The following is a 26,592-nucleotide window of genomic DNA, read 5'->3' on the forward strand; positions in this document are numbered from 1 at the left end:
AATAACATTAATAATTGATTCAATAAAATTAAAATAAATAAAATAAAATACGTTTCTGTGTATCTCTCATCATTTGCTGTAAGAGATGTAAATATTTAACTCAGACTGAAACTGATTCAGTTCAATTTTTGAATTTCACATTTGTATAAAGTACAAAGAAAACAGTGTGTTATTTTACAACAGTGTTTTTCATGTGAAAACCACTTGCATCAGCATTAAAGTTATAGTCATGATCCAAAATTGGTAGTAGATAACATTACTGTGACGTTGGTTCAACAGAAACATAGAGGGTTTTGTCAGGAGGGGTGAATGTGGGAGGTGTTCTTGGTTTTGGGTGGGCAGTTCTTCGTATAGTCCTCCTCATTCTCCGAACCCCCTCCTTCCTCCAGCCCTCCTCCTTTATCCTCGTCTTCTCCCCTCTTTTAGTCAAGTGTTCGTGGTCCCCACATTCCCACAGCAACTCAGAGCCGTGGAGCGTCACATGGTAAGAACACCGGGCCTCTGCTCACACTGAACAACAAACCCTGAACAACAAACTACTACTCTGCATTTCTGCTTCTTCCTAAAACTGTCAAATCAAATATGAGAGCGCGAGAGACAACGGAGAAAGATTTGTGTTTTTGTCATGACTTATTGATGAGGGCTGTATGTGGAGGAGTGGGGGGTGTGCTTTGAAAGGGGGGATTATTTATTTTTTTGGTGCTGTGTGCGTCTTTGTTTTTCATCTCCTAGAAACTCCTGTTAAAATGCTGCAGTGGAAACTGACTCATACTGATAAAAGATATCTGTTTTTATTCTTATTTCAAGATGAACATGAACTTGTGAAAGAAAATCCTGAAAATGTTCAAGGAAGAACTGAAAGAAAACTAATCATACCAAATTTGAGAGAAAAAATTGAACACTATTTTATAATTATATACAAAGATTTTTTTAAGCAACACACAGCGGCTGAAATCAGTAGTGGACTTGTTTTCCTCTTTTAAAAGATGCGGTTTGCTGTTGTTTCTCGATGTCATTGCAAAAATAGTTGACTTCGGGAAATGCAATGACATTTTCTGTTTTGTGAATTCATTTATCCAAACTCGATGTTTTTATATCAGTTACATCACGCTAACGCATGCATGTGAGTCATGACAATCACCTCCGACCTCCTCTTTGTTATTGAACATCAGATCACTTCAGGCTCGGACACAATATTAAATTTTACAAATGATGAAAAACACGTAAATATACAAAAAATATATATTTACAGTCGATAAGACTATAGAATGATATGAAATGCTGACTGACATTGATCCCTCTTTGACTATAGATGCACAATGAGCCGTTATGGAAGGACAAAGCACAAAGCAGATGGTTTCCCTCTGTGTGTTATGCTTTATAACCGCACAGGCCGGAGTGGATTATCATCTTTATACCATGACCACTTATCACCATTCAAAATCAATTATTTCTTTAAATATACCATGGCCTCTGAGAATTCTCAATTGTGATTGGCTCGCAGGTGTCCCTTAATTTCTTGTAATATACCGGCAGTGTAGACCTCGTGGTACACTTTACATGCTGGGAGACAGGACAGGACCTTTTCAAATTGGATTCAGTCACATCAAAATGTTAGAAATATAAATATTAGTTTGTATTGTTTACGATGCCATTTGTAAATGTGGTATTTTGTTAACTTGCCACACAAAAAGTACAAGCGGCATGTGTCTTTTTGTGTGCTGCATTCAAATGGAGTGGAACCCACCCAGCCCTTACCTGTGCAGCCGTTTCCCGCTACCAGCTCTTTGATGCTGTTGGTGATTACCATAACTACACCTTGTCTAGTAACACAAGCGGAAGGATTTTAATTGTGTAGTAAATATATTTGTGATAAACTAACTATATAAGTAAATGAATGACAGATATTTTAAAATTTTATAACATATTATAGTTCAGCCCGTTTTACAAGAAAAGGCATATGAATGCCACGATAATGCGCAAGGCATGCAATAAGAATGCCTTTCTTGCTTCTCATTTGTACGCTTTGTGACAATGTGCAATGTCAATGCATCCGTGTCAGTATGCTAGAGTTCAGAGCTAGTGACGTAGAATAAAAAGTATTGTATTGTTTTAATCAATACATACCATAGACTGTAGCCTATACAAGAAGTGGACGTAGTCACCGATTGGTTTGCGGACTGCTGTTTTGAAGCCTCGAGTTCGGCATTTTGTCCGTCACCATCTTGTTTATTTGCAACCAGAAGTGACACGAGAGGGTGGAGCTAAGTACAACCGAACGCTGAATAAGGCATTTTTAAGCATCCAAAAAGTTTAAAATGAACTTTCATGAACTGAAAACACACTGTGAAAGGGTTAAAGTTGTAAGACGAAAACACGGGCAACTCCCAAACCGGACAACACCGTGGTAGCGACCTGTCAATCAAAGGTAGCCACGCCCTAAAGTATCCCCTGCTTTATGGTCTATCTGACTCTAAATGGGACCATAATTTACTGAATGATCATCATGCTGTATTGAAGAAGACTTGAAACTAGCGACTGAGACCATAAACTCATGTTTACAATGTTTACTGAGGTAATAAATCAAGTGAGAAGTAGGCTCATTTTCTCATAGACTTCTATACAACCAGACTTCTTTTAGCAACCAGAGGAGTCGCCCCCTGCTGGCTGTTAGAAACAATGCAGGTTTAAGGCACTTCAGCATTGGCTTCACTTCTCAGACCCGGATGTAGCCCACTGATACAGACCTCAAGCACAAACAGAATTAGCTGCCTTACTATATCCACTGCAGGCTTAACAAAATCCTAAAATGTCATTTTCAGTTTTGCAGTAAGTTTTGGACAATGAGCCCGAAAACTCTGAGATCAGTTCATTTGTTTGTCTGTTTTGGTTCCCAATGTGAAATATAGTGTAGATAGAGAAATAATAATAATATTGTACTAAAGTGCCGGATTGTAATGCCCATTCATTTGTTTGTGGAGCGCTTTGGCTTCAACCGAAACAAAAACAGCACGAAGCTCCGGAGCAAAATTCTCTTTTTGATTTAATTTTCCACCTCATTACAACACAAACACATCAACATTATTAATGGAATTAATTATAACACGACACAACCTGTTTTGTTGTTCCAACTGTATCACATCATTATCAGTATGGTGGTACAGGGAAGCAACCTGTTCAGTGTTTACTGACCCAGGGGCGCAGCGGTACACAGGATATGAATGCTTTCACTCTCATTAATCCAGACTCTAATTGTTTGTTTTGCTGAATGCAAATGCAGTTAATTAAACACACGACATCTAACCTGAGAAACAGACTGCAGGCAAAACTAACAGGCAAGGACAGTCTGATCACTGACTTAATTTTCACATTAGAATTCTAATAATCATGTTTAGTAAAGTAAAGATTAACAAGCCAATCTTATCAGCGGATGTTGGTCATTAGTGTTGATAGATATGCAAAAAGACACTGCAGAGCATTAAAGTTGTTATATTTATGCATATTTGATTAAATGTATTTTGTTTGTATGTGTTAGATTTTTTTTTCTTATCATTAAAATAGTTTTAATTTCATGGATTTTTTTTTCTGTTCAAAATATTGAAATATCATAAAATATTGTATATTTCTTGATATTTGTACTTATTGTTCTATAGTTTTTCTAAAAGAGAAATACATGTTGAAATAAATAATTAACCATGAGTTGAGCTGTAATCCTCTCCTCCACCCTCCCTCCCTCCATCCCTGCTTGTTGTTTGACAGCTGCATGTCCGGTCCGGACTCTTCTTGGGGGAGTGTTTCTGACGCTTGGCTGATTTTCAATAAGCCGCTGACAGAGACTCACACCCTCGCTCTGTGTCCATTGTCCATTTTTATTAACATTTAACACGTGTTGTGCCCCTCCACAACCCGGTCTCACAGGAAGGCGTGTAAATAGCATGACATTACACGGACAGTCCGCATGTCATGAGGACGCATTTTAGGCTTTTCGTGTGTCATTTTTATGCCACGCAACAAAACTGGTTGGGTTGAGTTGCATTGTGGGACATGTAAGATCCAGTGTTTTGGGAGCTTGATTATACTTGGGACTAAAAAGTAAGATATCTCGGACTCTGCTGTCGGCATAGCTCAAGGGATGGCACTGTCGGGAACCACTATCGTCTATGTTTTATACAAATATTAACCGTCCTCAGAGGAATGAAGGCTAGTGAGTTTGGTGATAATCTGATTTTTCCTCGAGCACCACCATGATGTTGACATTAGTGGTTTTCGAGTGAAATTTCTTGACAACTAATGGGTGGATTGCCATGGACTTTGGTACAGATATTCAGGACCCCCTCAAAATGAATTTTAATGTCTTTGGTGATCCCTTCATTTTACCTCATCAACAGCTGATAACAAATTTAATTTGTCTTTGGTTTATGATCAAATACCTGCAAACACTGATGATCTTCTCATCAATCTCAGCTGTGCTTTGTGTTTAGTATTAAATTGGCATGCTAACACGCTGAAGTCTGTTTTTAAAACAGAGCTTTTGCACAAGAAGAAACATCAAGATTAGAAAATAAAAATCTAATTTAGCCATGTTTGACCAATACAAGTCTCTAAAAGGAACTGACAGAAACACATAGTTAGCAAATAGCTGCTTATTTCCACATTCAGCAAAGAGAGTACTATGATCTGATTGGAGTGGTGTTTGTGTCCACCTGATAAATCCCATATTCACTGTCCTTTTAGCTCTGTTTTTGGTCTCCACCAACTGCTGGTAGCCATAGGCAGATAGTGTTCATGGGTTTTTCTTTGCAACAAAAAACTTAGATCTAGAAGAGACTAAAACATCAACATTCAAATCAAATCTTAAATTAAACACAGGTGCTTCAGAAAATAAATTGGCCTCCATATTTTCTCTTTTTTTTACTGTGTCCAAATGTCTCCTCCCAGCCACCATGAGTGTCCTGCCGTGCAGTTTCCTCTTCGTCCTCTTCCTCTGCCTAACCGTCCTCACCGAGGCCAAGCGGCAACCCGGCGAGGCGAAACCCGACAAACCCCGCACGCCTCCGCCGTCCCCCCAAACGGCCAAGAGACCTAGAAATCGCTCGGTGCCCGGCTCTGGAGAGCTGACCACCAAGGAGGGCCATAGCTGCACCTGGCAGACGTCTGGTGAAGGCCTGGTGAGCCTGCTGGTCAACTGCAGCACTGAGACACTGGGAGACCCGCTGAGGTGAGGGAAGCATTAACAGTAATATCTCATCTGACTCGACTCTTGGAAGGCCTTGATAGCACAATAACGTAATTCACCTTTAGTGCCCTTGAATTCATGTTGCCTATAAAACTGACTAAAGCCTCATTCTAATTTAAAGTCATTTTCAGTCATTTGAATATTTCAGGGGGAAACTTGTGAGAAGTGAGAAGGACACTCCAAACTGGAGCTTATTATTCAAATCCCTCCTGTGCTGAGTAGTTTAATTCTGGACTGTCTAATGGGGAACATTTGATACATATTTATGATTTAGACAAAACAGCTGAGTCGGTACAAGTTGGACAGTTTGTTCGAGTTTGACGCTAGCGGGAAGATTAAGTCATACAGTGTGTGATTAAGGATTTTACTTTTCAGGGCAGTCTTTGTCTTAGTAAAACTCAAATATGTCTGACACACTTGGACACCAGAGACCAGGCTCACATCCTCCATGTGGTTAGACTGGCTGTGCAGGGCAACGGGGACAGGACCCAAACGCAGACTGAGGAGGCTGCAGGGTGACTTCAGTGATTTTATTGATGAAATGGCATACAGGTAGGCAGACGGGCAGGTACACAGGTACACAGGCAGCCAGGTAGACAGATCCAGATAAACATACAGAAAATAGACACTTCAACACAAAAGCATGACGCAAGAAAGCAACTAGGACAAACCGACAATGTGCTGGTTAAATATGTGGAGGACTGATGAGGGAAATGAGGACAGGTGAGCAGGTGGGCGGGGTCAGTCAGGTAACTGCAGGGCTGATTAGGAAAGTGGAAACAGGTGAGTCAATCAAGTGATAAGGAAAGGAGGGAAAGTCCAGGGGCATCCGGTGGATGGATGGAAAATGGCGATGAAGGTGCCTGGGGAGGAGGGACAGAGAGAATGACTGTGACACACAAGAAGCTCAGGGAAAGATTGGGTTTTTTGAGATTATAGTTCGTTTTTGTCCATATCTATCCATCCACTATTTCTCTTGGATTGGGTGCCTTTTTTCTTCCTTTTTCTGCACAAATTTCAGCACAAAGAAGCATGCAAATATATTCATTGATTATTATTTTATCTAGACTTCAGGTCTCCTTAAACCCAAGACTGAAACCAACAAAGCAACAATAACTCTTGTTAGGTTAAATGAATGCCTTGGCAGTAAAGGATTGCACTTAATAACTGTACAATAAAACATTTGACATACGTTTAATAATGCAGTTTTCATTGTTTCCTTGAATGTTTTGAACATCATGAACAAAATCAATTCTTCTTTAACATCTTTGACTGAATTTTTACAGGAGTGTTTTTGTAAAAAGAAAAGGAATATTTTTTTTAGCTGTACCTACTCAAACTGGTGACACTCTCAGTGTTGCCTTTTACTATTAGAGGATGTTGTTGCAATTACAGATTCAGAGAAAAGGTGTGTTAGTGATCCCTAAATAGTCGTAGCATTTGTAGTCCGTTAATTGATGCCCATAGCACACACCGGAGGAGACAAAATTGCCTCCTACAAAGCTTTTTAAGTAAGAATGACTGAGCTCATTCTTTGGTAATCCTTTTTAATATGCAAGAAGACGATTAAGTTTTGTGCTTGTCAAGACACAGGTGTGCTATAAACGATAAGAAACATCTAACACAAAGTCCCAGGTGGTTTGCCTGAAAGTCATTTAAAAAATTTACCAGAACTCATTAAGTGGATTGTTTCTTTCATTAAGAAATGTCAAATTCTTCATTATTAAGAACTGATTTATTGTCAGTTAAAGACAAAAGTCAGATAGATGGCGACAGAAAAAAGGTGAATAAATTGGAAGAGAAGTTTCAATCCTTGCATGTATTTTGGTCAATTACAACATTTATGTACTCCTCTCCTGTCTCCCAATTTGTTGTTGTCTTCCACTTTGTTTTTCTCCTTTTCTTTCTTGACCTCTATACTTCTGTTTCTCCTCCAGGTATTGGTGTCGTTACGCCGGTAAACCAGACCTCTGCCAGGCCTACGGGGTGAAGTCCAGCCAGTACTGGAAGCAGCTGGTGGGCAAGCTGAAGAAGAGGCAGAACGCCTGCGAAGGAGAGAAAGTCCTGAAGGCCAAAACCTGCAAGAAGGCTCCCGCCGAGGCCCACATGAAGCTCGCCCAACGCAGTGGCGAGGAGGAGAGGAAGGGGGGGAAGAAGAGAGGACCGCCGGCCAGCAAGAGCTCTGACGGAGGGAAGGCAGAGAGGAGGAAGAAGAAAGAGGAGGAGGAAGAGGAGAAGAAGAAGAAAGAGGAGGATTGGACTGGGTTTGACGAGGAAGGAGTGGTGAACGACATGGAGCCGGTGCAGAGCTACTGCAGCGAGGGATGGCACTCCGTCTGCTCGTTCTTTGTCAAGTTTTTTGAGGGTTGATGGGAAACGATGAGGAAAATGAAAAGCTCATTTATAATACATGATGCAGCGAGTTCACAATCTGAAAACAACCTGTAGAAAGATGTTTTTTTTTATATAGCTAAGGAAACACCAGGCAGCTTATTTGTATTTTTTTTAAATTTTATTTTATCTTCAACTTTGAACTGCTTAATAGAGTAAAAGTGGAGATTTCAGCCACATTGACTTGGATTTGGGCGTAAAACAAAACCCTTTTTTAACATGAGCTTCTTCATAAATTATGAACATTTTACAAATGGGACCACCTGGCATCTAATTTGCAATGTTATAGTGGAGCGACGATTCAAACCTGGCAATCTGAATGATATAGAATCATTAAATCAAACCTATCAACACTGAATGGAAGCCACAATTCATTATAAATGTGCCTCCCAGTCATCACACACACACACACACACACACACACACACACTGACATCTGCTGATGTGGAGTGATAATGTATTTTAATGGAGAGAAATGAACCAATCTGATTAAATTTGACTCCAGTTTGAGTTAATTGAGAATATTTAGCTTTGTCGTATAAAGTGAGTTGTAGTTTTGCTCTCTAGAAATGTTAAATCAGCTGTATAAACTGTGTAATGTTGGAACCTTTTGACTAACAAATAGAAGTGTTTTGTTAGTAGTGTTTTGGTGAACAATCAGCCAATGATCATCACTGATGATGATGATGATGGCGATGACAGTGATTACTAGATGAATAGTTTATTTTTGTGATGTGTAACTAATGTTTTCTATAAACTTTGTGTAATTGTTCTGTAAAAACAACCTGGTTAATGTTGGATGTGATTTGTGTCAGTTAAGCCTGTCGGCATTTTTTTTATATTCTTAACACTGTTTCTGGAATTCTACAATAAAAAACAAAAAATGCTTTAATTGTTTTCCGGTTCTACCATGTCATTTAAAACACTCACACATTCACCTCAGAGATGCACTTTATTATATACGGATATAATGAGATGATATCTTGACAATAACAGGATAATAATGTAGTAATACCATGGAATTTACAGAGGTTATAACTAGGACTGTCAGAGTTAACGCGATTATGGCGCGATTATAATGTGATTATAATGTGATTATAATGTGATTATAATGCGATAACGCAAACTTGTTTTAACGCCCACTCATTTATGTAATGCATAAATGCCACTTAGTGATTTTTAGGTTGTAGTGGCTCAGTTTAAAGTTAGAGTGAAGATACTGGCATCATATGAAACTAGAAAACCTAAAGAATCCATTGATGCCAATACTTTGTTGTCGGCAAGGAGGCTAAATAACGCTCCAAATTTATGTTAAATTTTGGCGAGGAAAAAAATGGCATTGCTATTTTCAAAGGGGTCCCTTGACCTCTGACCTCCAGATATGTGAATGAAAATGGGTTCTATGGGTACCCACGAGTCTCCCCTTTACAGACATGCCCATTTTATGATAATCACATGCAGTTTTGGGGCAAGTCAAGTCAGCACACTGACACACTGACAGCTGTTGTTGTCTGTTGGGCTGCAGTTTGCCAAGTTATGATTTGAGCATATTTGTTATGCTAAATGCAGTACCTGTGAGGGTTTCTGGACAATATTTGTCATTGTTTTGTGTTGTTAAATGATTTCAAATAAAATACATTTGCATAAAGCAAGCATATTTGTCCACTCCCGTGTTGATGAGAGTATTAAATCAAATCAAATATCTTGGTAATAGTAGGGTTTGGTTTATGTAAGAGGTTTCTGAAAGGGCAAAAAGAGTAAGGGCTCACAGTGATAATTCCTCTAATCTGATTATATCAGTGTGATATTCTTTTAATGGTGTTACATCAGTGCAATAACGTAACAAGCACATACAAATTCCAGTAAATAATCAGTAATTACCAGAAAAAAACAGCACAAGTTCTGTTTTTTTTTTTCCCTTTTTTGCACCGAGCCTTCGATCAACCAACCTGTGAACGGGGGATTCAGTCTGGATTCAGGTAAACCTTTCAGGCGTAGCCACATTTCAGATATTTCATTGTTCTATCTCATAAAGTTATAAATTATGGATGAGGAGTGGTTGTTCAGAGTGACCTTATGTGTCCTCTCTTCCTGTTTTTTTTCACTTTCAATCTCCCTCTCTCTGTGTCTCACATTAAGTCACCCTTCCTCATCTTTCTGGTAATGTTCCAGTTTGTTGATTGATTCACGCCGATGCAGTATTTCAGCATAGTAGTAAAGAACAGAGAATTACAGCAGAAAGAGTAGAAAAAGGAAGGAAATGAAAGGTGAGTGGAGGAGTTATAGAACACCACTGTTCCTCCATCTGCAGCACTTTCCTTGTTTTGGTTCTTCCACTGATCTCTGGCTGCATTGTGCTGCTGTAAACTGCTCTGTTGTGCTCTGTGGAGTGGAAAGAGACAACTTGAACTGCCAGAAAACAAATAAAGAGCTCCCAAGGTTAAGAAAGGCTCCACACAAGACAGATCTATGGGGGATTCATGTGCCGCACAACTGTAACCTTGAGAGAAACCTCCCACCTTCACAGTAGAGGGAGGTCAGTACCATGTGTTTCTTTAAAAATCCTCCTTTACTGCAACAACAGGACTGTTCAGTATAGTAAATATACTGCAGAGACACACGTTTTCAGCCTCTAGAGAGCGGAGCATCGTTACTAAAGCAGTAATTGACAGGACAACGTTTTTAAACGCTTCAAGGTCGGCCGCTGTAATGGGTGCATGTGGGCGATGTTGACCAAGAAAAGAAAATAACAGTATCAGTTGTTTCAGTGAATGCCCCAAAACAACATTTACATTTAAGTGACCAAGACCTCTACCTCTACCAGCTCTAGTGGTGGAGCAAATAGTGTGACCTTTGTTATAGAGCCACAAGACGTCAGGGTGGTTGGATGGACTTTGACAAGGCAGACCGCTTTTCACTCCATGTTTACTACCAACAGTAGGACTCAGTATCGTTTCAAAAAATTACGATGCCAGTAAATGTTGATGCCGATACCAATAAAGTACTTAATTTGATACCCATCATGTGAATGGAAGCTGTGTTTGTCCCACTGCTAATTGCCGCCACACTGTTTTTATTTAATTTCTTCTAGACCTGGGCACAAAAAGGATCAATTGCAGGTATTGTTTGACTGGAGAAGTTTCGATACTACTCTCCTGGTCCTGGCAGAGCCTTGCAGAGGCAAAGCACAACACAGGTATAATATGCCATCAAAAAGCGTGCAAGGAACGCCATTCACTGTTTCCAGGCAACAACAACAGTTGCAGCTGTTATCTCATTGGTTGTGCTTTAAGAGGTCAGGGGCAAATTTGAAATAATTTGAACTTTGAGCGCAGCGCTTTTATGGCAATTTCAAGCGGAGCGCCACGCCAAGGGTAGTGCTTCCTCCTAGTCAGGCTCCACCGCTCTCCCCATTTGAAAACAGTGGCACAGCCAGCGCAGAACGATTTTATCACTGATCATGTGTGGGCTGCTTTAAGGTATTGAGTACCGATACCAGCCCTAACCAACAGTCAATGATGGTTTCTTTTAAGTATGACTGGATCTTTCCCCAACCTTAACCAAGTAGTTATTATTTGAATCAGGATGATGAAGGCCCCTCACCAAGCTATTTTACCCCAAACCATGTTTCCCTCCTCCTAACCAAGTTGTTTTGGGCTTTAACTTTATCAATATCACATCAGATTATGGTTTTATTTTGACAATTTATCTATTTAACTAGTAAGGGACCAAGTACAATATTAAACAATTTTTAGCATTTGAATGTGGAAAGCTCGGATGAATTAGTCCTCCTGATAATTGTGGCATCAGATGAGTGAATGCTTATGTAAGTTGTTCAGGAGGGCAATAATAAACAGCAAGGGTGATGGTGTTGAAGGGTGTATGGTGTGGTGGTTTATGATTTTGGCTCACGTAGGCCTACATACAATTGTACTAATTTGTATGCACTCAACAGCTTTAAAATTTTCAAGTACCACTGTCCATTCGGCACACCGTCTACAGAAGGACAAAAAGGCTCCGCAGCTTTAAAAATAGAACATTTAACTTTGCAGTGGAATGAGTCCCAAGGACAGAAAAAAGAGGGAAGAGCCGGGAATTTGGAGAGCCTGGACACCTCTCAGTGGTTACCATGCCAACAACCCAAGAGGCGGAGTGTGTGTGTGTGTGTGTTATAGTGGGATCTATGGCAATTTGGCAGGATCTATAGCCTGGAGTAGCCGGCAATTTGTTAAAAGGGGTTGTATGACCCTGTGGGCACAAGTGTGTGTGTGTGTGTGTGTGAGAGAGACACACACACACATACACGCGCACACGCCCACACAAACTAATCTAAAGAACTTCAGTGTGAACTTGGAGAACTTTTTGTTCAGCTTTAATAGACCTGGTGATCAGGCATTTCTTCCCGATTCTGCATCCATTCATGTGTCTATTTATCCATTAATTAATCCATTCCTTCATTCATTCATGCGGTCATCCTAAGAACATGCTGACATGATAAAGTTACAATTCTGCCATTAGCATCCATACTGCAACAGCATTCATACTATAATAATGTTGAAATATAGTTATTTAAATATTGCTCAAATAACAGTTATATGTAACATGGACATCTTAAAAACATTCTTTTTTTAAAGAGGACCTATTCTGCTTATTTTCAGGTGCATACTTGTATTTTGGGTTTCTACTAGAACATGTTTACATGATTTAATGTTAAAAAAAAATGCTTTACTTTTCTCATACTGGCTGCAGCACTTCTGTCTGAAAATGTGTTACTTGGTGACATCACCACGTTACGGAAGAAAAGGCAGGACTTCCATCAAGGTGTTTCTGACAGTTCGGGAGCAGAGTTTCTGTGGGGGAGAGTAGCTCATTTTGGTGTGGACTTTGGGATTTGTAACTTTGCAGACCTTTTACATGCACAAACAAACCCTATATAACACACTAAAGGAAAGGGAAAAGCACTAGGTCCCCTTTAAACCAAATGCAGCCTTCTTAGGTGTTGAGACATCTCAACCAGCACGTCACAAAATCAAAACTCATTGAGTTATTGTGAAATAAGAATATGTACAGAGTTGATATTTGGCACCTAAGCTCTGACTTCATCACTCCCCGCAAGGACAAAAAAAACAGAGACAACTTAGACTCAGAGCCATTAGGTGGATAAGGGTGGTGGATAGTATTGTGAAAATCTATAAGAACAGGAGCAACAGTGACTCCAGCAGTTACTGCACAGTTTGCAGGTGAGCAGACCGTCAGACTGTCATCCTCTGCATGCTAATAAAACCATCCAGTGAACTCTGTATGGAGCCATATGGTTCTTCCTTTAATTTGTCACCTATATTGAGTATATGATGTTAAAGTAGCACCACACTCAATTTGTCTGTCTCAACTATACCACCGGCTTGGCTTTGTATTTTGCTCACTCTCCACTTTCCACATGAGTATCTCTGCTGTATTTGGACACTCTCTGCTGGACCACCCCAGAGTAGACGCCAGTGTATCAGACGTAGAAATAGAACAGACACATAAGAGCAAAATTGGAAAAAAGTAATCAGGTGGATTGCCCGCTATTACAGGATTTTCACTTCCAGGACTCCAATACCCACATTATAATCACCTCTCCCACTTCACATCTCCACGGTGGACTGATTGTTCTTGTACAACACACACACCCACACACACACACACACCTTAGCGTGTGATATTGAAGCACAAGGCTTTCAAGTAACTACAATGTAAACCCATCCGGGTCAATATGAAACACTCAACACACAGAAAGTGGTCGGGGAGTGTGGTGATGTAACACACATAGGGTCGCCATAAAGTGACGCCAAGGGGTCTGACAAAGCGTCAGTATGTGAGGAGTTGGGATGAGAATGTGTTGCGCGCACACACACACACACACACACACACGCACACACACACACACAGCAGGGAGCAGCATGGGTCAGATCCTCCATAGATTCGGACACTAAGACCCCCCATGTTGGACGCTGGCTGTCTGCCCGTAAGGACTCAGGCACAGTGAGGGTCTGGCAGCTCTCGCCGCGGCTCAGCTCAGCTTTTATTCCTCAGCTTTTCTCTACCATCTTCATTTTTCCTCTTCCCCCTTTTTTAGTCACTCACTTCCATGCACACTGCCAAACAAATCCAAGGTTCTGCTGAGCAGATGGAGTCACTAAACCTTTCTGGGACACAGATTTCTCTTTCATCCTTCAAGAAACTTAAAGAGACAAATTTGGAGTCTAACAGTTAAAAACGGAGCTTCCAGAGCACCCGTTTCTTGTCTCTTGGTTGGACTGTATATTTAAAGTTGCAGACCTCTCATCAGCTTTTACACAGAAAATGAAGATTCTGATCAGCTGATGTTCTCATTTGAAAATTATCAGAATCTTCATCACAATCAAAGTCTTACTCTTAACCTTATCTACAGTAGTATTATAGTCTGCATATATACTGCCATTTTTAAACAGTCCTCCAACTTCAGCGAAAAAGCATGTAATTCGTAAATGCTTAAAAACAGTCAATTTGAGTGTTTTCTTTGCGACACATTTTAGTTCTTTAAGAGAATAAACAAAAACAGGTCCTACAATCTCCTTTGCAAGAGAGACCTGAAGAAGAGATAAGACACACAAGAGAACACATGCAAACAGCATCAGAAACAATCACATACAGTACATCTTCAAAACGTTCAAAATAAAAGTCTAAATTCATCCGATGCAATGAGACTTTCAAGTTTTAAAGTCCTTTGGGAGGTCATTCCATTAACTCAGTATAAAGTCATGGAAGGAAATCATTCCAACAAATTCAGCATTTTCTTGTAGGGTATCAGGAGTAAGGCAGTCCTGGAGAACATTAGATTTTTTTGGGGAGAGAAGTGATACACTGAGGCAGCTTCATTCATAAGTAAAAATAACAGTGTGTAGTTCTCTTCTTGTCGCTAGTGAGGACCAGTTTACTTTTTCCTTTACTCAGCAAAGAGTAAGATATTTATTATTGACTCAGTGAAGAGAGAGTTTAATAGCAGTTGTGTAAATCTCAGGTAAAATCAATAAGTTAGGTATAGGTATCAGAGGACAAACATCTGCAGCTTTCCTTCCAGTTAAACACAACAGCAGCTGATCACAGATCAGTTCCTGTTTTCTCTCTTCAAGATGTTTTCATCAGTGAAATCAGCTGCTGCTGCTTTCCTGTTTGATTGGGACTATAAAGACTAAAGACTAAACACTGCAGACACTCCTTAGCTCATGTTTTTTCCAACCCTGGTTTATATTTCCAAGCAGCTGCATTAGTTTTAGTTCAGCGGCTCTCTGCTGTCCTCTGCTGCACAATGTTTAGAATTGCAAAATGTCTGACAAATTCCAGCTTAATAACTCCAGAATAAAGCGTTAATATTTACCATGAATTAATGAAGGAAATTCTTACTGTGTTATGACACAATACTGATATGTAATAAGGTCTGGAAAAGATTAATTTCAGCACATATTTACATGAGTAAATGCATGAAACTTAAAATCTAGAAAAAATAAACAATAAATATATATGAAAAAAAATAATGCTTGAACAAATCTCAGAGCTTTCTCGAACAAAGATAAAACCTGATCCATTGAGTGTTCATTATGGGGTGGTTTGAATGTTATTAATAAGTTGTTAATAAGGTAATTCTCAAGGGGTGTTAGTTAACTTTTTACAGTTTTTGCACAGCAACAGACACATGACCAGCTACTATTTTACCACCAGAGGTCACCGCTGGATCACTGAAGTAAAAACATTACATAATGTGGATGAGTGAGCAAAGCAAGACCTAATGGAGATACAGTTCAGTTTATGCAACATAAAGATTTGAATGACAAATTATTCATGTGGACGACAAGTGAGGGACCGAAATAGAGATCCGCTTAACATTCCCTGCAGTCACAGACGACTGACGTCACCCCTCATCATCAAAGTAGCGCCCAACAGTAAGAAAAAAACTGTCCCGCTTTAAGAGGAGCAACACTTTATTTCATTTCATTCACAAGACGCAAGTTTTATTTGTATTAAATGTTAAGCTTTTAAACTCTCACTGGTGATCTACTATTTTAAAATATTGATAAGGTGAGTTTAGTCGGTGTTGCCCCTTATTTCATCAGCTGTCTTATCTCAGTTCTGACCTGTTCAACAGTGACTGTCTACCTGATAGCAGCATGACAGTCAAAAAAGTGAAAAGTGGACATTTCACACAGCTGCTGCCTCTCACCTGCTTTCTTCACTCAGAGGTTGAGCTACGAGGCTGCTGACTCATCCTGGCCTCATTCTCATCGCCACCTGTGTGATAACTGTGTTTAACACGTTTGGCTACTCATTAACTTTAAGACACACAAATCACTCCCATCCCCCACGTCCAATATTACACTCTCTGAGCAGGAGAATGATATAACGTCTGTGGTCTGTCCTGCACTGTAGTATCAGTGGGGGAAAAACTTAGGAGGAATCGTACTATTAATGCCATTTTCACAACAATACAGGACTCATATTATAAAGCTTAATTGATAACTCATGAGAAAACAATACTTTTATTTATACAGAGACACCTATATAGAAGTAAAACGATATTTTCTAAGCAAATAATGAGACAAAGACAGCATGTCCTGTTCTCCTAAATGTTGGTCTGAAAACTATAGTTGTTTACATAATTTGGGATGAAACCATTACACCTCACTGTTTGAATGCAGTGGGTTTTGAGTGGGCTTTCTGTTTGCACTCCTAAAAACAAACAAACAAAAACCTGTGTAGGTACGGTAAACGTGGGTAGGCACGTGTTTGTTTGTTTATTGTGGGGAGAACAAATTGCCCCCTCTGTGGAAAATCATTTGCCTCAAGAGAGACTTGAGACAGAAGACAATGACATCCCTTGTGATCACAGCCTTCATGAGTGAATTCATGCTGTAACCGGTCTAACTACTTTACGTAACACTCACAGACAATGCATCATATTTGATGAGCTGCAAAATGACTGGTTACTGCAGCTTTAAAAAGAAATATGCAGGAAGTTGTACTACATTTCCCTTTGAAATGTAGTGGGGGAAAAATAAAAACACTAATATTACATTTTTCATTACACACTAGAAAACAAAATCATTGGATGGATACAAAACAGAGACAAAGTGAAGGCTTACTTTGTCGCCTCAGCTGTACTTATAGGCTCAGATGAATGACTTCAGTTTTGAGTGCTACTCTTAGCATGCTAACACACATCTTGCTAAACTTTTGTATTTAACATGTTTGGCAACTATTGAATGTTATCATGCTGTGTATTTGAGCATTACCATCCATGCTCACAATTAGCATGTTTATAATGTAAGCATGTTAACATGCATGCAGCAACATTCTACCATTTTGCATACAGTATTAGTATGCTATGAGTACCGCTGAGGCTGACCAACGTATTCTCATCCCAACTCATCAGATACTGACGCTTTGTCAGATCCCTCGCCGTCACTCTTTTCTCTCTCTTTTCAAATTGTTCAAAATTGGTTTAATTAAGTTTGCAAGGTGCTTCATGGTGATAGAAAGATTTTAAGAAAGACATTAAGAAGACAGCACCAAAAATAATGCAGTAAAAGAAAAAAGAAAATAGAGAATGCGTACTCTACAAGAGGTTTAGGGTCAGGGTTATATACAATTCAGCTTTCTGATCAATATAATCACAAGAAACCACTTCACACTGCTGCTCGATATGAGCCCAGACTGTCTCATTGACCTTGTGTTGTCCTCCCGTGTTGGACTGAAGCGACCGCTGGGCCGGACTGTTGCTGCTGTCAGGATATATACACAAGCTTGAGCATCAGTCAAACACCAGTCAGATAACAATCTGGCCATGGACGCCTGTTAGACCAGCTGAGCCTGAGGTGACATGTGAATGTGTGGTGTGTGTGTGTGTGTGTGTGCGTGTGTGCGTGTGTGTGTGTGTGTGTGTGTGTGTGTTTGTGTTTGTTAATGCGGCTCACATAAGGACAAGAAAATGTGTCAGCCTGTATATGGATGGACATAAGATAATACTGCATACCTGTCCACATGCTGTATCCAATATGCTTCTATGTGTGTGTACGTGTGTGTGGGCAGGGCTGACCTCATTTCCCCACAGTGCTCTGGTGTGCCAGTTAGCAGGGTTAAAGAGGGATACACACACCTCAGCATGCTGAAACTGCATGACTGACAGTGACTTTTTTAAACTTTTAACTTTATTGATCGTCAGTAACACAGAAAAGCATTCAACCAATAAAAGATAAAAAGACTATCACTGGAATGTTTATCTGCTCCAGACTGACCACAGAGAGGACAAACCCTCCTTAAGCTCAGCATAGACAGGAACCTGTTTGTCCTCAACTCTCCATTGCAGGTCATTTGACCTTTTTGGAGGTGGCAGCTCAAAGAGCAGCTTCTACGTGGAAGCTTCAACACCTCCTGCCACTGTTGCTCACCGGTGCGCCTCCTGATAGCTCACACAGCTCCTGTGTGAGCACATTGCTTGTTGCTCCTGATAATCACACAAGTAATGTGCAGGGCCTCAGGTGGCTCACCTGATCCTGACACCAGAAAAGAACGTTGGATACCGGATAGTTCTTGATTGAATTGTCCACTTGAAATGTGATTGAAATGCACCGTCTACTGGTTGAAAGTCCTATGTTTGTTGGACCCACAAGCAGTCTATCTCACTTTATATTCTACGTCACTAGCTCTGAGCGTAGCATATTCATTTGGACGCGGCAAAAAGCAACAAAGGCATTGTTATTGCACACAATATGACTTTCAATTACCATGTCATTAATGCACCATTTGGTGAAACCGGGCTGAAATGTTACAACTCCTCAAGACTGATTGCTGATTACACTTGTATGCAAATGACACTATATTATATATATATATATATATATATGAAGACACAATTGAATATGCACATAATACTTTGCAGCACAGTTCTGACTTACAAAGATGACTCAACTGTGTTGCCTTTCTAATGATTTTTAATTTGAAAATGTGCAGGATTAATGGTTTCATCTCAGAATACACAAATAAAATGCTACCAGGAAGACAACTGTCAGCCTATTTCGTATTTATCAAATGAAGCCTTTGTATACATGTTAACTTTTGTCTTTCCTGATTGATCTAATTATAATTACTCAACTCAAAGTGTGAAGTGGTCAACTGATTTCTAATACTGAGTAAACTACAAAGCATTTTCAATCGTGTTTTTTGACTCAATCAATGACTTAACTGATTCGCTTTGATCTTGAACTTAGACTGGATTACTCTCACTGTAATGACCTGAATAAATGAAGGTGAAATGAAATAACACATGACTATTTTTATTCTGGCTATCATACAAGTATGCTTGATATTAGACTCTGCTCTGCTGGACCTAAGGGCTTATGGGAAAGGTCTGATAGCCTCTCCTGATCCCGTTTGTCTGCAGGCCATCGAATGGTTGCTACGTGAATGGTAACCGTGCCAACTGGCAGCAAATCACACAAGAGCCAACGATGTCACAAGGTCTGTCTCTCTCTCTCTCTGTTACCAAAAGTGTCACAACCTTCCTGTTGTCTTCAGATCTGTCACATTTCTGTTGTAATGCTGACATTTCCAAACATACAAAGAAAGTTTACTGTCATGTTTGCACAGGAACGGTCTTTCCTGCAGTGGATTCCCAGAATTACATTATTCCCAAGAACAAGAATTTAAATCTGAAATCCTGGTTACACAAAGTGGAACATGAAGCTGCTTAGTTAAAGTGAACAGTAGCAATACCACAATATAAATATACATCATTACAAAAACACTTGAGTTTAAAGACAGAAATATTATCAGTAAATGTTTACAGTACAAGTACTCATAAAGCAAATTAGTATATTTGAGTATATATATGATTGTATTATTAGTATTATTTTTTATGTAAACGTAATTTTAATTTAGCAGAAAAACAAAGTAACTAGTACCCATACTGTAGCTGTCAGATAGTGGAAAAAATATTGGAATATTAAATGTTAAAAAGAAGTATTATGTTGTGGAAAAAAAACTTCTGTATTCTGTAAGTATGGCATAAAACATTCAATTAAAGTACCTTAAATCTCTTAAATTTAGTACTTGATTAGTTGTACTTTTACATGTAGATGTCATTTCCACTCTGATTATCTTTCTGACTTTGTGAATGTGTGCACCACTGCCTTAGAGGTTTCTCACCTTTTTCATGATCAAAAATATTTTTTGTTCGATATTTTGATGTCGCAATGGTTATCATGAACAAATGTTGATCTTATTGCTAGTCTCCACTTTTTGCGGTTTATCATACCCACTGAATGTTTGTATTTCTTGTTTAGCAATATGTACACAAGTAGCACGTGTGAGCCAGTAAATGTGACAGAATTTCAATTGCAACATGGAGAAAGAGATTAAAAAACATGTGAAAAGCTCCAAAAGAGAGCACAAAAATGAACTAAATGTTTGTCTGATGTGTACTGGCTTTTATACAACATGTGCATTGTTCATTTTATATCTGTTATAATTATAAATATCAATGATGAAATGGCAGTCTGTACTGGCTGTTTACCTGCCTTTTGCCCAGTGCATGCTGGGACTCAGCCCCCCTGTGACCCCTGCTAAATTAAATGGGTTTAAAATAATGGTGAAACAATTACTCCTTTAATGAAGTGATTAATGCATCAATCTGGAAATCAACTAACAACATTTGTTTATATTTATCAAGCCAAAATACCTGCAATTATCTGGTTCCAGCTTCTCAAATATGAAGATATTATATTTATAATATATATATATATATATATATATATATATATATATATATATATATATATATATATTATAAATTATTGGGCATAAGCACAATATGTTACCTTGGTCTCTGGGAAATGGTGATGGACATTTTTGTTATTTTCCAACATTTTACAAACTAAACAATTCATCACTTCTTCCCAAAAATGATCAAACAAATTGGTAATGCCAGTAATGAGCCCTGTGGGTGGTTAAATGTATTTATTGTATGGATGAATGGGCAGTTATCATATATCATGGAATGGCAATCAGCATCTTTCGTTTGCTGGATTTAGATAATTCCCTTTTTTGTACATTTCTTGTGCAACACCATTTCTTATAAACAGCTACGACGACAAAGCTGCAACAACCTGTGAGGTAACATCTTCTGAGTGAGTGGAGTGTGATTATTGTAATTGTCATTTTCAGGTCATCTGTTGCCCCACTATGATTTTAGTTTGTTTAACCTTTGATTGAAATCTCTGACTTATAACTTTGGTACTTTGGCATCACTTGAACACTGCATGATACAAGAGATCAATGACAGTAAACACCCAATATTGGAAAGCCCACATTCACCTCAAATAAGCCCACATTCACCTCAAATAAACAACTGGTTATTGCAGAGAGGACATGGCCACCAAATTTCAGCCAAAAGCAGAAAATTATTTCTTCTCATATCTCACAAACTAAATTATGGGTGAAAACATAAACTTCTTTGCTAGAGCTATAAAAGTTGCACATAAACGGAATAATTTTGGCCGTACAGGTTAGGTTACTGGTTCAGGAGGTTATGGCTGAAGATGTGCACTCTGATCAGCAAAAGATCAATTTTAGGTCCTGTTCTCCTTATGATCTACATTAATAACTGGGGGTAGCACGTAAATAATTATTGATTACATTTGTATGCAGATGACACTATATTATACACACATGAAGACACAATTTAATATACAGATAATACTTTGCAGCACAGTTCTGACGTACAAAGATAACTCAATGTTTTATTTATGAAAAATATTTTCTTCTCATATCTCACAAACTAAAATATGGGTGAAAACATAAACTTCTTTCTTTAAAAGTTTCACATAAACAGTGCAATCAGATTCAATCTGAATATCTAACTTTGATGACATTCTACATCTCCCCGATGAAAACTGTAAAGTAAGGTCTCTGTCAGCCATACTAGTTGCTTTATTTGATGTTTATCTTATAAAGTTGCTATCAGTGTTTTGAAACATTTTATTGTTTACCTTTATTGCTTTTTACAGCATTTGAATTTACTTGGTTGTAAATGCTGCTATATAAAGTAATATGTTTTCTGATGCAATCGTGAGGCTATGTTGCCATTGATTTGATTAAATTTAGACAGCCAGACAAGGCTGTGATAAATAGTGTCTGTTGTCATTATGACCATGTGGAAGTGGCATGCTTGGTGCTTTGAGTCTAAAGTCTCCCGGTGGATGATACAGAGATACACAGAGGCATTGCAGAGGGGGAAAACCTTTCTCTGACCTGGAGGCTTGCAAAGATCAGAAAACAGTCCATATCTGGCTCTAATTCAAAGAAAACTCCTAACCAAGGCAAGACCCTGAAATCAATTACAGTTCAGATTTTAAGAAAGAAAGAAAATCCTGAAACAGACCAACTGGTTGAATCAGTGATTTGTCCTGCAGCTATGAAAGGGCTGTAAATACAGGTGAATGATATGGGATGGAATACAGATCAGCAAGATGTTGGACATAGGGACAATTGTATTAGACTTGTAAATGTGAGCAAGAGACTCTGTCCCTCAGTTCAAACTACTTTGTTCTGGTTTTGGTTCAGATCAGCACGGCCTCTAAGGGGCTCAAACAGGGCTTCAACTCTCAGCCTTGTTACTAAATGATCAAAAAAGGTGGTCAGGATGACCTACAATTTCACATTTTGACCCAAAATTAAAAGAAGAAAGTTAAGTTATGTTCACCCATTTCTGTCAGTTGAAAAAAACGCGCCTGATTGGCGTTGATTCTCCAAATAAAGGCAACTCTCCATTTGATGGCTTTTAGGGTAATGTTTAACCCACCGCTGAAAATCAATGAAGCATAGCCTTAAAAATAGCATCTGTGTCAACATGTATTTGAGTCAAAACAACTGTGACCAAGAGAGGAATCCAAAACCCTCACATTTTACTTGTGTTTTACTGAAAATCTCTAAAACTTACTTATATTTTAATATAAGTAATCTTCACTAATTAGGAAAAGTGATTTTTCAAGTCATGTATTTAGGTCTGATCTGTGTTGACATGCCTGTAACACCAAGACAAGGGAAGAAAAGCCCACATCATTTATTATTTCATTTATACCTAAGGTGCTAAAAAGCCATCAGTCACATCAGATCAACTCATGACCCTCCTTATGTAACACTGCATACACGTTCCAGTAATCACAATGTCTCAATGTGGTCTATTTTTCACATTTTCAAAGATTTTTCTTCCCTTAAAGCTGTGACTTTTAAAGTCTCTTTATTTTTTATATAAATGTTTGGTTTGGGACATTAATATTTTGTGAATGTTTTTTTTTTCTTCTTTTTCTCATATTCTTTGAATATATAACATTTTAAAGATTAAATTTAAAATGTTAATTCTAAAAATGCGATATAATCAAGATTCACAGCTCTGATCTGTTTCAGTAACCCTATAAAGAACAATTATTTTTTTTAAAGCGTCACCCTTCACTTTCTACAAAGTCACTGGGACAGAAATAATCCTGCTGTGATATGGTGTGGGAATCCCAGTCATGCAGAGCCGGAGGGTTTGCGCAGCACTCTGGAGTGAGTGATGTGAAGATCATCCCCAACACCAGCAGGGGTCCATCATGTTTCTCAAATACCAGCTGAGGCAACAGCCTGAGGCATCCCAACCATGAGGCCCATGCAGGGACACTCCCCTATCAGCTGGCCGGCAGCCAGGCCAAGCTCGTGCTGATTGGTTGGCGACGAATTCCACTAACTTTCCATTGGCTGTTTGAAGAACCATATGACAGCATATGCAAATTGTCTCTATGTGGCAGTTGAAATCCTTGAGTGCTGAGCAAACCCAGCACTCTATGGCAGGAAGAGCAAGAGAGAGGCGGAAGAAAAGGAGGTGTGACCACAACATGCACTTTTAGAAAAAGCTGCTCTGTAGCTACAAGTCGAAAAGCGACAGAAAACCTTTTTTTAAAGTCTTTTCTCTTTGGAACTTTTCTATTTTTCTTATTCCATGAGTGCTGCAAGGTAAGGATCAGAAAGCTTTTGGTTTTGCACAAGTGACGCATGTCATGCAGAAGCATAGAGATGATTGAAAATCTGTTTGAGTTTTTTTTGCGCATGCTTTAGATTCTAAACATAGTTTAGATTTAATCTGCATTTTATAAAACAAGAAGCATAATTTTTGAAATGGGGACATTTCACAGAAACAGAAATTGCAAAGTATGGCAACTTCCTGATTGCAGAAGGGACAAGTTACATCAAACCAGAACTTTTTTTAAAGTTAGAAAAGTGAAGCCACTGTTCTAATCTGTCCCCTCTGTCTCTTTCCACCTCCCTCAAATGTCCCTCTCTCTCTCTGCTCCCCCTTTCACACCACCTCCCTTCCTCTCTCCCTCTCCCTCCCTCAGTGTGCTCAGATCTTTCAGTCCATCAGCAATGCCTGGCCCAGTAATGCCGATGGACGTGGCTATGAGATTCTACATCAGCCACTCTCCGCCTCCTCTCCGAGGTTTCCTCAGCTCCTACGAGGAGCTGCAGAGGACCAAGAACAGGGTCAACCAGTCCACCGCCCGCAGCCACAACCAGCAGCTCTACAAACCCCTGCGGCCATGCCTCAGCAACCAGCAGAAAGCGGTGGACGATGGCGGCTGTGTGGGCTGGAACAACGACAAGGCCGGCAAGAAGAAGGTGGTGTTCGCAGACACGAAGGGCATGTCACTCACCGCCATCCATGTCTTCTCCAAGTTCGACGACGAGCCGTATCAAAGCAAGCGCAGGGGAATCAGCGAGGATCTGCAGTTTGACATGATAGACCTGGAAACAGCCACAATGGATCTTAAGATCAGCTCGATGCGGAACCTGGCACTGGACTTTAAACAGCCCTCAGCCGACTACCTGGATTTCCGGAACCGCCTGATTCAGAACTCAGTCTGTTTGGAGAACTGCTCGCTGCAGGAGCGCTCGCTGACCGGCACCATCAAGGTCCGGAACATGGGGTTTGAGAAGTCGGTGCAGTTGCGCTCCACCTTGGACTCGTGGGTCACCTTCACTGACGTTGAGTGCACCTTCATGAACAACGTCTACAGCTGCCAGGATTCTGACACCTTTGCATTCGTTTTGGAGCTGCCCACCCAAATCCCACCACAGAATCGCGTCGAGTTCTGCATCTGCTTCAAATCCCAGGGCCAGACCTTCTGGGACAATAATGATGGCAAGAACTACATTCTCAAGCACGTCGGCTGGAACGGAGAGGACCTGAATATTCGGACGCCCCCAACTTCTGTTGAGCAGAAGAAGCCATCAGAGCAAAAAAACGAGGGTGTGAAGGTACTGGAGATGGAGTTTGACCAGTTTGGCAGCCCACGCATGTCCAACGGACTCTTTCCTGGCTGGCAGAGCTGGGGTCAGATTGAAAACGCCGTGCCTTATTGGTGAAAACATTGTTTGCTGAAATGGCATTGGAATAAGATAACAGACACTGACAGGGCATTCAGTGAGATTCCAGCTGTGTTTGAGCTTAGACTGGCTCTCAGCCACAAGCTAAACTGAAGCAAACAACCTCCGCTTTTTTAGCAGAGGATGTGTACAAACCAGACAGAAACCTAACTGTAATGTGCTCAACTGACCTGCTTCTTGCTGTAACATGGTCATTTGGCCCGAGAGACCTAATGATCTGTGGTTGGAGGATGAGGGATACATGGGGAAAATCATTTTTCACATATTTCTCTTTTGTAAAATATGAATGTGCCTTCTCAGAGTGCCTGCCCACTAAAATACAGACAATTTGTACAACCCACAACTAATGTTGAGCCCCTTTTGAGGGCCTGATGTATTGGTTAAATATGCACTGATTGAGATGTCCCTCTCAATGTGATGTCTGTAAACTGAAGAAGTGTAAATGGAGCTGATTAAGTCCTTCATATTGAAGGGAAAGTACGGGGAGTGCTAGCGACAAACTGCTTCTCTACTAAAATAATGAAAAAAACACACTAAACGTTTGCACCTTCAAATGAGAAAATAATTAAACATGATTCAAAATGGCCTTCATTTTTAAATCTTGAGTCATGTAGCCCTTTCTTTCCCTCCGTGTAAATTGCACATGTCTGATGAGAAATGTTTGGGTGGTGTAATATTGAGTTAAGATTGTGGACGAACAGAGCTGCTATCAACAGATGTGTCACAAGAGAGCCTCTGCACGTGATTGGTTGTCTTGAACGAGGAAGACGTTTGGAACTTTCAGTGGTTAAAGTATGTCAAAAAAGTATGATCGAAGACGAATGTTAATATTTGTGCGATTCTGTGATGAGTGTACAGTATGTGTGGCTGGAAGGGGGATTTTTTTCTGTTTTGAAACAATCTATGTTTTTCTCGCTGTGAAGAGAGGTCTGTGCCCCAGCATTTTATTACACTTGAAGGTGTGTGTGTCATGTATTTCCCTTTCAGAAATAAATTTCTATATTTGTGCTAAAATATTCATGACTCCTCCTTCGTTATTTTTGAATCCACTTTTTACATTTTTGATGATCAAGAAAAAACTAGGTGTTCATGCGAGTGCTAAATTATTTAATAATATATACACATGTAAGAATGATAATAAAAATAAATGTGAAAAGCATAATAATTTTGGTAATTTTTCAATCTTTCAGCTCTTTACACATTTCTCACTTTCCCAAATGGGCAAATGAGGAATAAAAAAAAGTAAAGTTAGTGGTCCAATTTTAATCAAACAAGTACTTCCTGCACAACAGCTCATAACAAAAGCTTTTAAAACCGTGACTCATACATGACAACAAATCAAAGTTATTCATGGTTCATGACGCTGTCAAAGGTTTGATTACATAAGTGATGTTTGTAAACATAAGAGCAAACTATATGTAAACGATAGTCTTGGTTTACAAACAGCCGAGTTGCGTCATTAATTTATGCAT

The 26,592-nt window shown here is 39.5% G+C and overlaps 2 protein-coding genes across 2 annotated transcripts; both read left to right on the forward strand.

Annotated features, from left to right (window-relative positions):
* The first annotated feature begins 366 nt into the window (after window positions 1-366).
* On the forward strand, window positions 367-8,519 carry fgfbp3 (fibroblast growth factor binding protein 3). The gene is made up of 3 exons (XM_037783419.1): window positions 367-484; window positions 4,939-5,218; window positions 7,174-8,519. Exons 2-3 carry the CDS (start codon window positions 4,944-4,946, stop codon window positions 7,604-7,606), a joined length of 708 nt encoding a protein of 235 aa, XP_037639347.1. The 5' UTR covers window positions 367-484; window positions 4,939-4,943; the 3' UTR covers window positions 7,607-8,519.
* Window positions 8,520-23,495: 14,976 nt separating this feature from the next.
* On the forward strand, window positions 23,496-26,136 carry LOC119495973 (protein phosphatase 1 regulatory subunit 3C-B-like). Its single transcript, XM_037782929.1, has 2 exons — window positions 23,496-23,689; window positions 24,073-26,136. The coding sequence occupies exons 1-2, from the start codon at window positions 23,676-23,678 to the stop codon at window positions 25,097-25,099; spliced, it is 1,041 nt and encodes a 346-aa protein (XP_037638857.1). The 5' UTR covers window positions 23,496-23,675; the 3' UTR covers window positions 25,100-26,136.
* The last annotated feature ends 456 nt before the right edge of the window (window positions 26,137-26,592 follow it).

The sequence above is a fragment of the Sebastes umbrosus genome, chromosome 10, assembly GCF_015220745.1.
Source record: "Sebastes umbrosus isolate fSebUmb1 chromosome 10, fSebUmb1.pri, whole genome shotgun sequence".
Taxonomy (NCBI): domain Eukaryota; kingdom Metazoa; phylum Chordata; class Actinopteri; order Perciformes; family Sebastidae; genus Sebastes; species Sebastes umbrosus.

What these genes read in the sequence shown, in the direction of transcription:
- fgfbp3 (XM_037783419.1), top strand. Translation starts at nt 4,944, where the DNA reads ATGAGTGTCCTGCCGTGCAGTTTCCTCTTCGTCCTCTTCCTCTGCCTA. An exon ending in ACACTGGGAGACCCGCTGAG is followed by an intron (nt 5,219 to 7,173) that starts GTGAGGGAAGCA and finishes TTTCTCCTCCAG; the next exon opens with GTATTGGTGTCGTTACGCCG.